The sequence below is a fragment of the Pimephales promelas genome, chromosome 3, assembly GCF_988280905.1.
Source record: "Pimephales promelas chromosome 3, fPimPro1.hap1.1, whole genome shotgun sequence".
NCBI classification, from domain to species: domain Eukaryota; kingdom Metazoa; phylum Chordata; class Actinopteri; order Cypriniformes; family Leuciscidae; genus Pimephales; species Pimephales promelas.
The window spans coordinates 21,329,274-21,342,195 of record NC_142771.1 but is presented as its reverse complement, the minus strand read 5'-3'; the positions used below and the strand labels follow the sequence as shown (position 1 = coordinate 21,342,195).

Here is a 12,922-nt window from a genome sequence, read left to right as displayed (position 1 = left end):
GCATTGCGAGAAACTCCTCTACTACCGAGCTAAAAACACACGTAATCAATACTGTTTTGTCGTGGGAATCCTACCAACATGGAGGAAAGGGGAGGGGCACTGTAAAATGACGTCAACTCCTCATTCTCAATAGGATGACATTTGAGATTTTGTTTTTATTGTATCGGTCGATATAGGTTGTATAATTGTGCATTTAGAACGGATTACCATCATCAAATGCTCGCTTAAAGGAATAGATGACAAAAAATTATAATTTACTCACCGCATGATGTGCCTGTAGGGTATCGCTTACTTTCATGTGTGAAACAGAAATCATTTTAAATAACAAATATTTCTCAGAATAAATATCCAAATAAATATGTTTCATGCTGTACATTATAATGTTGTGATGCCTAATTCATTTGCAGCATTTAAAATAATTGTTTTTGTTTGTTTGTTTTTATTATTAATAATGATATTATTTATCTAGTTTCCCCAAGGGTAACTCTTTTTTTATGGGTGGTCTGAATAAACGTTTTCATAACATGTGAACATAAATACATAGCCCAGTTTGTATGCTCAATTGTTCATTTATTTGACCTACACTGAGGAGGTACTGTAAACCTCAAGTGTGAAGCTCATCTGTCCACCTCAGAAACTTGAGTAATGTGGGAAGCCATTATTTATCAGCCACATAATCACACTTTTCAGCTGTGGTGAACAAGTAGCTTCTTTATTTTTCCATTCATTGTTCACAAAACTGTAGCATCGTCAACACCTGTAGGAACATTTTCACCTTACCAATGAAATAAATTCTTTGGCATTTTTCCCCAATGTTCCGCACATCTTCAAGGCCACTTTATAAACCACTTTATAAACCGCCTCTACACTTTCCTTTATAAAGACGACTGTCACGATTCGCACATACTTCCGTGCTGAAAGTCTTTGGTTTTTGTCATGCACAAAAAGCAGTCAAGGTTTCGGGAACAAGAATTTCATTTAATCTAAACCTCAGTCTGGCATTTTTCCTCTGCATCCTTGACAACAGTTATATACATTTACATCAGCAAATAGCACTATTTCAAGACCTTGGCTGCTTCCTCCAGCATAACAAAAATGCATTTACCTCCACCTCCTGAGATTAGCGACCTAACTGTGGAAGTCTCTGGAGCTCTGAAAGTCCGCTGCCTCATTTGTCAAAGCTGACCCTAAAAAACTCAGCTGTTTTGTCATTTATCTTTGCTACCTTTGGACCTATTTTTAAAGGCATGTCCATGTATTGAGAACTAAGGAACATGGGGAAGAAGTAGAACAAAAACTAGTTTACTCTCTTTTAGAAAGATGATTTTAGAAAGGATCATTGACATAAAACCGACAGAGACAGACAGACAGAGCACGCATTGACAGTCATAGCCCCAAGATGGCCGTGGTATGAGTCTAAAGTATGCTCTATGGATATTACATGGAAACGTTCCTAAAAGAAAGCAACAAAAAATGTAATTAAAGTACCTTAGGCCATTCAGAAATTAGAACAGCTGCCCTCTCATTGAGCACAAAACAAGTCATTATCTTGCCATCGATTAAGATGTTAAAGCTCTGTTAATCAATTATCCAATCAAAATCGTCAAGCAAACACTTTTGTAATACATTTTACAATAATGTTGTTTGGATAACCTTTATTAAATTCAGCCTCTAGTCTAGTACCTGGAGCAAATGCAAGTCGATGTGAAAAATGTTTGTTCAAGGTGCTTAACAGCTTCATGAATTAGATGATTTCTGTCCACAATTATTCTTTGCAATCTTATTCAGTTTGAAAAGTCACCTTGAATGCATGGTTTACAATTTAGTGAAGCCGCCATAGGCTTAGTCCGGTACATTATGTACATTTGAGTGCTCTTTTGAAGCAGAGGATCTATTCCAGAGCAGGTTAAATGTCCTTAACATTAATAGGCTGAGCTGTGCAGAAAAAGAACAATGCCACTCAATGGCGTTCCTTCAACCCATAAGCCTTCCGGGATACGCTTTAAATTTTCCTCAAGACTATGCCTTGCTTTTGTGAGCAATTTACAATCCACTGGGCCATCCTACATAAAAATTGTTTCTAATGAATGCATGGAGCAAAAAGCTAAATATATTTAATTCATGCCATCCACTTCCATTTTCTGTCTTTGAACACACTTCACTGCTTCTGACAAGGAATTGTGCCAATACGGAGTAGTGTATTCTGATGTTATTGTGTTCGCTGCATGAGCACCGCAGTGCATCTCTCATCTCAGCGGAGGAAAAGCAAGTCTAGAGGAAAGCTTTATTCATTTTGCAGTCGCATGAAAGCCAAACAGTGTGCAGTGAAGAAGCAGTTCTACTTTGTCTAAAATACATTCTAAAAAAGCATATGGAAGAAGCGCTTCAGTCTCTGCTTCAAGACTTGGATAGGCTTTTCTACTTTTGCACTCCAATGTCATCATTTACTTAACCTCATTGTACACTTTCTTTCATAAAGGTTGTGAAAAACAAAAGGTGACTTCATTATAATGTGAAAAACTGGGATTCTCAAAAACCAAAATAAAATATTAAATAAAAACATAAAGGTGGTACACATAATAAACTTTATATATAACTTTAGACTGCTAGCATTGAAAGCATGTCTAAATCGCTGTCCAAAGCCACACCTCCTCCAAAACACATGGCCAAAAGTGAGACCAAAAGTGAGACGACCAGAGACAACGTTATTGGATTACACTGTGTCATTCACCAGTGAGAAACCTTTACATTACAGTTAGAGGAGAAACAGAAGCACTTGCTTGCATGTTATGTATGTGATTGTGAAATTCAGAAGTTGACCTGTTGACATAAAGGAAAAAATGCACTGTACTATTTAAAATGTATTCATGTGCGATTTCAAGACATAGCAGAAACATAGTCGAATCTCACTGAATTATCTGCAAAGGGCAAAGTCAGCGGTAGAACTGTACCGTCAAACCTAAAATGTAGATACTTGCCACTTATGTTGTCGGTTCAGAAGGAAAGTTAGGCTGTTTGCCTGCCATTCTTGCTCTGTCTGCACAGCGAACTACGAAATGCGCAGATGATGTATGATGTCTTGCTGAATAGGGGTGGGGGAAAATATCGATTCTTAGATGCATCGCGATGTGGACGATTCTGAATGAATTCACAAATGTCAAAAATCGATTTTCAAAAAAAAATGTTTCTATATATATATATATAGAAAAAAAAAATAACGTAATATTGACGGAACACGAAAGACTGAACTCTGAAGCGCGGAAGTGCAGTGGCCGGACCGTCTGTGGCGTGCACATAACAGAGACGCGGATGTGATAAAACTTGTTTCTATTGAATGCATGGAGCAAAAAGCTAAATATATTTAATTCATGCCATCCACTTCCGTTTGCTGTCTTTGAACACACTTCACTGCTTCTGACAAGGAATTGTGCCAATACGGGGTAGTGTATTATATACTGTATATATATATAGTAAAGTGCAGAAGTGCAGTGGCCGGACCGTCTGTGGCGTGCTTGCACATAACAGAGAGGCGGATGGGATGACTGAGCGCCAAATCCAAACACCCTCCTCATTAAAAGCTGACATGTGGAAATATTTTGGCTTCTGAAGTTGAATAGGGAAAGGAGCTGGGCAAGAGCCACACTAGTTGTAAGCTTTGTAGAATAAAACTATAATATTTTGGAAAGACAACAAATATGAGAAGCCATATGACAGTTTCCAGCCAGAGGAGGAAAAACACTCGGCTGTACCAGCCGTTGTTGTATATATATAATGCTGCTAGTTCAGGCACACTGCACACATTTATTTTCCTGTTGGTTCTTTGCAATGTTAATAAAATAAATTGTAGTAATTCTTTATGGGTTATTGTACTTTTAAAGCAAAGTATTTATAGTCACACACACACGCACACAAAGATTTGGATAATCGATTTAGCATCGAATCGCAAGCCCTCTGAATCGTAATCGAATCGAATCATGAGGTGCCTAGAGATTCCGACCCCTATTGCTGAACAGGCTAAAAAATTCCCACCCCTATTGCTTGCCACAGGTTAAATCCATTAAAAGTGTAGTAACTTCTACAAGCGAAATTGGTCTGCTCCTGAGCTAAATTTTAAGTGTCCGAGAAAAGGGTATACTTATGCAATGGAATTAATTCAGTGTGTTTTTGTTATTATAAATTTGCAGTTATCATCTGTTTTGCTTTGTCAGTATGATGTATGGAGTGTAGATTGATGTTGGACAAAAAAAGTAATTTAAACATAAGGCAGCAACATTACAAAATTTGTGTGTGTGGGGGGTAGGGATTTTTGAATACTTTTACAAACCATTGTTTATATATTATTCTATATTTATTTATGTTAAAGCTGCAGTCCAATGTTTTTTCCTCTTTGTCGCCATCTCTGTTCAAAATCTGCAATTGCAGTCATTCGAAGAATCATCAAATTGTATCAAGTTATACTTCAACACCCTCAACATGGCACAGCGTGGATGAACACAATGTTTGAGGAGAAAGTGAGCCTGTCAGTCACCGCATCGGTGTGGATACTGGCATTCAGAATCACAGATTATTCTTTTTGGAAGTATGACCAACATAAGAATTTTCACAGGAAAATGTCATCTGAACTACAAATCGCTTATAAGTTATCATATCACGCAAAACCGTACAAATTATACTCTGTTCTCAAACTGTTAATGTTAACAACGTAAGCAAGCATTGCGTGACTACATGTAATGTCCTTCCGATATGTATCCTTGTTTTCACTTGGTCCGGTTGCAGTTTTCGAGAGCCACTCCACTCAAGTCCAAAAAAAGTCTTTTGCATTGTATAATGGATGAATCTATTGGCACTGGTGATTGTCGTTTGAACTTTCTGGATCCACAAACAAATTGATCAGTTTAATTATATCAAGTGCTGGGAGAAAAGGCTATAAATCTCCACCTCCAGAATCCTCACAAGCAATATAGCTTATACTAGCCGAGACTTCTTCTTTATGTGTACAGACGTAACATGTGACATGCTTGAATCTCCCGCGAAAATCCACCCTAGTACTGGAAATAAAAACAAATACAAGTTTACCGTTTTGAATCGAGCTATGGCAAGCAGAAAATTTTTTGGATACATAACCAACACTGGCAGGTTATGCATTTCCTCAAATATGTCTTTTGGACCATTTTTAACCCCAAAACAGCAACGCACTGCAGCTTTAAAGAAATTTGCACCAATTTTATGTTTTTAAAGCTTGAAAAAACAAGTTTACATTAATTGTATGGGAGGAACAAACGTTTAAAATTTTTACATGGCAAGTAAATGATGACCGAATTTTAATTTCGACAATCACGCATTTACTGTACAGTGTAACCACGGTGTTTGGTAAAACAATCAAATTAACATTGTGTGCCCTTAACCAGGCCAAACAGGAGCACTGCAGAAGCCAGAAAAACATCTGCCTCATGCTTCACCCTTCACAACTGCACTGACCTGTCTTTAATTAATGAGCCAAAGTTTCATAATGCAATGAAATCATTGTTATTTTCAAGCTCGCCGTGTACTTTCAGCCTGCCTTACATAAGATTACAGTTTGGCTGTTAAGGTCCGCAGTTAGCAAGTGGCCCAATGTGTGATTACACCCTCCAATGGATTTGTCTTTACATAAGAGAGCATATAGCTGTGGGGTCAATCTCACAGCTACCTTTGTTGTCTAATAAATGTCAGAGGCTTCATTTACCTCATAATTGATAGTAAATAATTTGCAGCATTTAACCGATGAAACAACAGACGGCTAGTCTGTGACCCTAGATTGCTTCAGTGCAAACTACCTTGTCTTCATAACATCCTTCATTAATTGTGACATCAGAAAGTCCGAACTGCAGCGTTTCCAGGGGTCATTGGCACATTTGCAGCACAGAGTGCAGCTTGCAGCTGCTTGGGAATCCAGGACTTGCTCCTACCTTGAATCAATCAATAGACTTCCTTGAAACTGAAACCATAGTGAAAGCTTTTTTTTAGTTTTTTAAACAGGCTACTTACTTTTTTAAACAGGCTACCCATCTGCTGCATAAACCCACAAATCACTTAGTATCAGCTGTCTCTCCATCTTGCTGAGAAATTAGGAAGTATTTTAAAGGGAATTTTAAAACGGATTTATTATGCCCCAGCCTTTTTACAAGATGTAATATAAGTCTTGGGTGTCCCCAGAATGTGTCTGTGAAGTTTCAGCTTAAAATGCACCACAAATAATTTATTATACCAAGTTGTAAATGATCCTTTTTGAGTTGTATCAAAAACATGCTGTTTTCGTGCATGTGTTTTTAAATGCAAATGAGCTGCTGCTCCCCTGCAAACAAGTTTAAAAAACAATATAAAAGTTCATTTTGCATAATAGCTATTTTATTTTTGCATTTAATACTGAAAAAAATAAAATATACACTTAAGTAACATTTGCAGCATGCCATTCCCCAGTGTCACATCCACCAGCTGGATAATCTCCAGAGGGTCCTACTGCAACTTCATGGACTATCAAGAACTCCTTGACTTGTGATTTTTCATTATGTCGTGATTTGGTTCAGCTGTTTTTTTTTTTGTTTTTGTTTTTTTTTTCCATTAGCTTGTTAAGTCCTGCCTATATAAGTCCTATGTTTTCACTCTTTTTTGTGAAGTCTTGTTTGTCATCACTGCATTTCTGAGGTCTCTCTCTTTTCTTGTGTGGTCCTGACTCTCAGACTGTTTTTATTTTAACTGTCTTTTCAGCAAAGAAAAAACTAAAATATTAAGCAGCACAAGTGTTTTATTTTAACCGATAATAAGAAATGTTTCTTTAATGTGTGGTTATGTGACACAAAACTTAGTAAATAAAATGTTTAGTAAATAAGACCCAATGTGAGACATCTTTGAAATCGTGTGACATTAGAGTGTATCCTTAAGTGATAAGGCATAGCTAAATTCTCCATTCACTCTTCATATAATCTCACTGCAGTCTAGGAGAAACAACTGAGATTTTATAGTGATCTCATTTGTGATTTTCCTGTGGGAAATTGCTTACTTTCATCATTACTCTCCAGCACCGCTGCGCAAAGCCTTATTGCCTTGGAAATAGCAGTTATAGCTAATTAAATTCTTTTTTCTTGCTGTCCACGGGAGCCAGGCACACAAGATAGCACAATCAAAAGAGTTTTGGAACGCATGTCCGATGGACATGTGCGGTGAGTTCTGCACCCCTTGTGTAAGCCACCATCTCCTGGATGCTGCTAAAGAATGATAATGGGTGGCCATGTTTAACCCCTGTGAGGTAACAGCTAGAGACAATGTGTTAAACATTAAACATCTGTGTGAGATTGAGCATAAGGGGTGTATGCGTCACATTTACAATTGTGCCATTTCAGCATGTCCCTCAAGGCTAGTCGTGTGGTAATACGGCTGTGAAGAATTTTTGATTGCGCTCAGGGGATCGGGACATAAGAATTTGAGATGATATTTGCAATCTCTGCTGTGTCGCTCAACAATAGCGCAATTATTTTGTTCAGAAGCATGGCTCAGAATCCTTTCGAAGGAATACTATAGAGCTTTTGCTGGACACACCTTCAAATTGTGGACATGAGGCAAGATAAGCACAAACTGAAATCACAAATAGAGAGAACATTTATGGGCACAATGAGGATAGACAAAGGCATCTCTTTGGAGGGACTGATGCCACTTTTGATGCCATTGTAGTTAATTAATAATATAATTTTAAATATCCACCCTGTGGTTGGTCCCTCATCTAAAGCAACAGCAGGTTATTAGCTGTAAGACAGTAAGTTAATTAAATTTCATAATTCACATGTTCATAAATGCTCTCTTATTAGTGAACAGTAAACATAAGTGCTGTGCTTGTTCACAGCATGTCTTTGTTGATGAATTTGCATATAAATAACATAAAGCGCTCAATGGATGTGACTTATGGGACCCAATTCAGAACTCAAAAGTATTATAAGAGTCACGGATTGTAGCTGAACGTTACATGAGTGTTACAACTGATATTTTTCTTCAACAAGGATGCATTACAATGATAAAAAATAATAGGACAGAAATAAATTTATAATGTAACAAAATATTGATAACAAATGCTTTTTGCTATGCTAAATGGTTTTAAACCTTCTATTCATTAGAAAATCCTGGGAAAAAAAAAAGATTAGGCTTTCCAATAAAAAATTAAGCAGCACAACTGTTCATTCATTTGTCGCTTTGGATAAAAGCGTCTGCTAAATGAATAAATGTAAATATTTCTTGAGCAATAAATCATCATATTAGACTGATTTCTGAAGGATCATGTGACACTAAAGATTGGAGTAAAGGCTGCTAAATAAATCAATTACATTAGGAATAAATTACATTTTAAAATATATTAAAATATAAAACACTCGTTTTAACAGCTTTATTGTTTTTTATTGTATTTTTAATCAAATAAATGTACCGTTGATGTTGGTGAGCATAGGAGACTTTAACAATATTAAAAATTTTGCTGACGGCAAACTTTTGAACAGAACAAATATTGACCACAAAACCAGAGGCCACTGCTGTTAAAAAGTTTACCAACTCTTTACTTTGTGTCAGCTTGCAAAAAGTTGGTTGTCTAGAGAATTATGCCCAAGAGTAAGATAAGATAAGCTTATTACCGGTTTTCTGTAGGCAATGTTCTCTAACAATTATGCTTCAGGATAGAGTTGTCAAAAAGTACCGACTTCAGTTCTGAATTTTTTTAAACTGTGACGCTTTAAGCTCTGTTGAGTGAATTTGTAAACACTTCTGATTGTCCATTGTGCTCATCAGATATGTCTGTTGCTGCGTCCCAATTCGCATAGGCCTACTATCCGTCCTAAATAGTATTCGAAAATAGAATTAGTACGTCCCAGATCGCAGTATGTTGAAATGAGTGTTAGAAAGAGACCCGGATGGCCTACTATTTCCTGTCAGAATCCGAAGTGCAGATCGATGCACACTCTAACGGCTGATATTGCCCACAACCCATCGCGCGTTGGATAAGGATTCGGTTAGAACTACAAACTTGAGTGAAAAGTTTTTAAAAAACTACATACATGGAGGACGTGTGAGTCTGGCGGTTATGTAGAGAGGTTTAGATAAAAAGGGGTTTGAGTGTATCTAACCTGTGGCCAATCAGATGTGATTCGGCTCAACAGCACTCAAAGCATCACATGGTACCATAGTCTGTACTTTTTGGCAACTCTACATCAGGATGACTCCTGTATCAGCTGAATTTCTAAGATAGGTGGTCCTGAGCTATTCTGTGTCCATATGGTATGCTCGTATATGCATTACACACCTCTATGGGGTGACAAGGCCCTTCCTTCAAATTAAAGTCTTTAAATTGCCAGCACTTGAAGGCTATTGGCGGGTCGGATCTCGTCCAAAAGAGAACGACAAGATCAGCAGACTCCTTAAACACCATGTCCATGAACAACTCTCTACATGCCTTAAATCAGGTCACAATAAGATTAATGGTGTTTGCTCTGCACAGGAAAAACTCACCAACACATTTGTTTCAAATGCAACGTAATGATTTGTGTGTTCAAAGAACAAACAGCACAGTTGATATCAGCCATATCAAAAATAGTTCTTAAAAGTCACACACAACTACCAAAACGCTTGTTTTAGAACTAGTTCTGCACACTCTGCATCCGATTAGTCAAATGCATTGTGGACACACTACCTCTGAGTGTGTTGAATCACCGGAAAGAATCTAAAAAGCTGAAAGATAGCAGAGGCTTTAGTTTGAGCCACAGTGTGCATATGAATCTATTGGGATGTATTAAGAGTATATAAATGGATAAGAACTTCAGAATTTATATATCCACATGGGCAAGACAGATCACTGCGTTTCCCTGTCAGTGATGGAAGAGAGAAAGAACTAAATTGCCTAAATGGCTATCTCCATTGTATGTTGCCTCTCTTGGCACTGGCGTATTAAATGACAATCATGTGTCTTAAATCAATTGCTTCAGGCAGGAGATATATGGGAAAAGCAACCTAAAAACGTCAATAAGGCAGTCAGTTGATCTTTGGCCGTAACTAGCCATGAACGTGACTGTGCATTGACCGCATTTAGTGGGACGAAGCACTGTAAATATAAAACAAAGGATCCCCTGACACATGCCAATGATCCCTGTATTTATTGGGTTCAGATCCTGCTGTTTGTGCACTAAATGAAGAAAGACCTGCCCGGCTGTCCAACATTAATTACCACATGTATGCTTTCTTGTCTCCTGACGAATAAAAAAGCCATGAGCTACCATTAATTTCGCCTTGTCTCTCCTAACCAGTAACGGTTCTCAGAATCGAATCAAATGACTATCACTTTTGACGTGCCACTAAAATGCAACCTTTAGGGCATTAAACATGCACACAAAATTATAAATAACAAAGCAAATTTGAAGAGCTGTAGCATATAGTGATTTCATTATGCTACCATGACACAAATGTATGTAAACCAAGCAAAGTTCACATTTACATGTCACTGGTAGTATATAGTCACATCCTTGCGACATACAGTTTAAAATGTATGCATGTGATGTATTATTCAACAAAAGAAGACACAAAGGTCCCTGTGAGTTAAAACAGCCCCGACATTTATCTCCTTAAGGATCAACACAGAGTGCTTTAGAATGACTTAATGTACCGCCGAAGAAAGTCTCCCGAGAATAAGCTTTCAAAACGTTGCTTCATTTGATACAGCGACATCTCGAGATGAAAAGAGAGTAAACACATTTAAATGCAGCAGAGAGTGCTCATAAGAAACAGGATTATTATATAAACTCAGTGTAGAGATCTGCAATGGGATTTTGGGAGTGTAAATTCAGATGTGCAGTGGTCGGTCGGTAATGGAAATGGAGCAAAGTCAACGAGTGGCAAATTATTATCACTCTGGGTTTGCCATCTTAAATTGTACCATAAACTGATCTCAAATCCGAGTTTTGTTTTTTGCCTCCTACTGAGTGTCGCATGATGACAGCTGTGATTGAAATTATGATGGTTCAGTATAAGAGACATTTGTTATCGGATTCAGTAAAGTGATTACTTTTAGATGGAACATATGTTGTGAAATAACGCCATACTGTAATTTGTCAGAGGAACAGTTAAGGCACAACTGCACGCACGCAGCACTAATTATATTATTTTACATTATTGTCATTACCAAACCACATTAAGAGTGCACATTTTTACCAACTAAACTAATTTTGTGATCTCAATAATATTTCGAGCTCATCTTCCGCTCCAGATATTGAGTAAACAAATTTGAGAAGTAGAGCACTTTAGTATTCAATAATGTACCCTGCTCCAGGCGAGCTGATGGTTGACATACTACGGACTGACCTTATCCGCCATGATCATGGACGAGCCCCCGTGGATCCCCAGGATGGGTATCAAAGTCTGAGAGGAAATAAAATCCAAAATCTGGGCGATGGCTTCCTGGTCTGTGCCGTCCCCAAACACCACTCCGTGGATTTTAGTCCCAGACATGAGATCGCACACATGGTTGATGATGCTTCTGGGGTCTGTTTCATTCACCAGCAGGGTCACCACGTTGACATCAATGGGGTCATCTTTGCTCCACAGAGCCCGTATATCTCGATCGGAAATGTAGCGTGTTTGACCCAGGATCACAGCAATGTTCAGTATGGGCACTTTCTCTGCCGCATGTGAGACAGTGATGAGGGTAAGGAGAGCTGGAAGAGTCAGAAGAACCAACCTGGAAAGCCCCATAGTGCTCGACTTCATTCCCTGCCGAACAAAAACACACACACACACACACACACACACATACACATTTTGATATAATGCATTCAGAGATTTACAAAAATATACCATGTAATACACTGCTAGTTTCTTCTTTAAGAAGAAACAAAATGACTCCACATGCCTAAATCTTATGCAACACTGCGTATTACATATTTTAGTTTTACCAACAATACCTATTTTATACACAATTGCACCCAGTGGAGTTACACAACAACGGCGAGGAGCGCAGCAGGATTTTATAATCTCATTTTGGAATTTAGGCAATGAATAACTAGCAATGAGCAAATGATGAATATTACATGTGACACTGGATCTGAGCAGCAAGCAGGGCAGAAGAGAGCGGAGCTGACATCATCACATGAAAAGTCTTGGACTAACTGAGCGGAGGAAGCTCACAGGCCCTCCGCTACTGTGGCCAGCATGTACATGCAAACAGATGCATTGTAAAGCAAGGCATGAAACTGCAGAGAAACAACATATGGCGCAGGGGCTGTTGAAGCTTGCGATTCTCATAAGGAATAATGCATCATCTCATCATTATTAATGATAAAATAATGAGCAAGCAAGATTTATTCGTTTCGGCTGTTAAGAATGCAGTAGGGCAACATGAATGGTTGATTTGTTTAAATGCAGTTGAGTAGAGATCTTTGTGTGATTTGATCTAGACTTGTTTTAAGACAGCAAAACTCAAAATGTGATATATGCATTTAGACTAGACGATTTAATTTTTTTTAAAGCTTTACAGTGATTTGATAATTAATAAATATAGATGTGTAAATATATCAACATGCTCGTTTAAGTTTCTGTATGTATTCAATCATTGTTGTAAATTAATACATGGCATTTTGTCAAACACATAATGTATTTAAGCAAAAATGTGACATGTCCATGCTCTAAACATATAGGCTACTGAAAAAAAATATCATCAGAGGAATATAATTATGAACAATGTGACAAACATTAATGAATATGACTGGAAACCAGGTCTTACAACAATTACATTTAACAATATGATCATTTACTTTAATAAAATTAATTAGAGAGGGTGGGGAGGCTTAATTTATGTAGACTTTGGTGTTTGCGTGAATAAAAAAAAAAACTGACCAGATTAGTTATTTTAGGCAAATACAAT

The 12,922-nt window shown here is 37.6% G+C and overlaps 1 protein-coding gene across 2 annotated transcripts in view; it reads right to left on the bottom strand.

Annotated features, from left to right (window-relative positions):
• The window catches only part of grin2aa (glutamate receptor, ionotropic, N-methyl D-aspartate 2A, a), a 145,422-nt gene that overhangs the window by 130,844 nt on the left and 1,656 nt on the right, over window positions 1-12,922 (bottom strand). For both annotated transcript variants that reach the window (XM_039686761.2, XM_089128480.1), the window contains one exon: window positions 11,365-11,772. In XM_039686761.2, coding sequence (XP_039542695.2) covers window positions 11,365-11,769 — 405 coding nt within the window. In that variant the 5' untranslated portion in view covers window positions 11,770-11,772. The remainder of the gene's footprint in view (window positions 1-11,364; window positions 11,773-12,922) is intronic.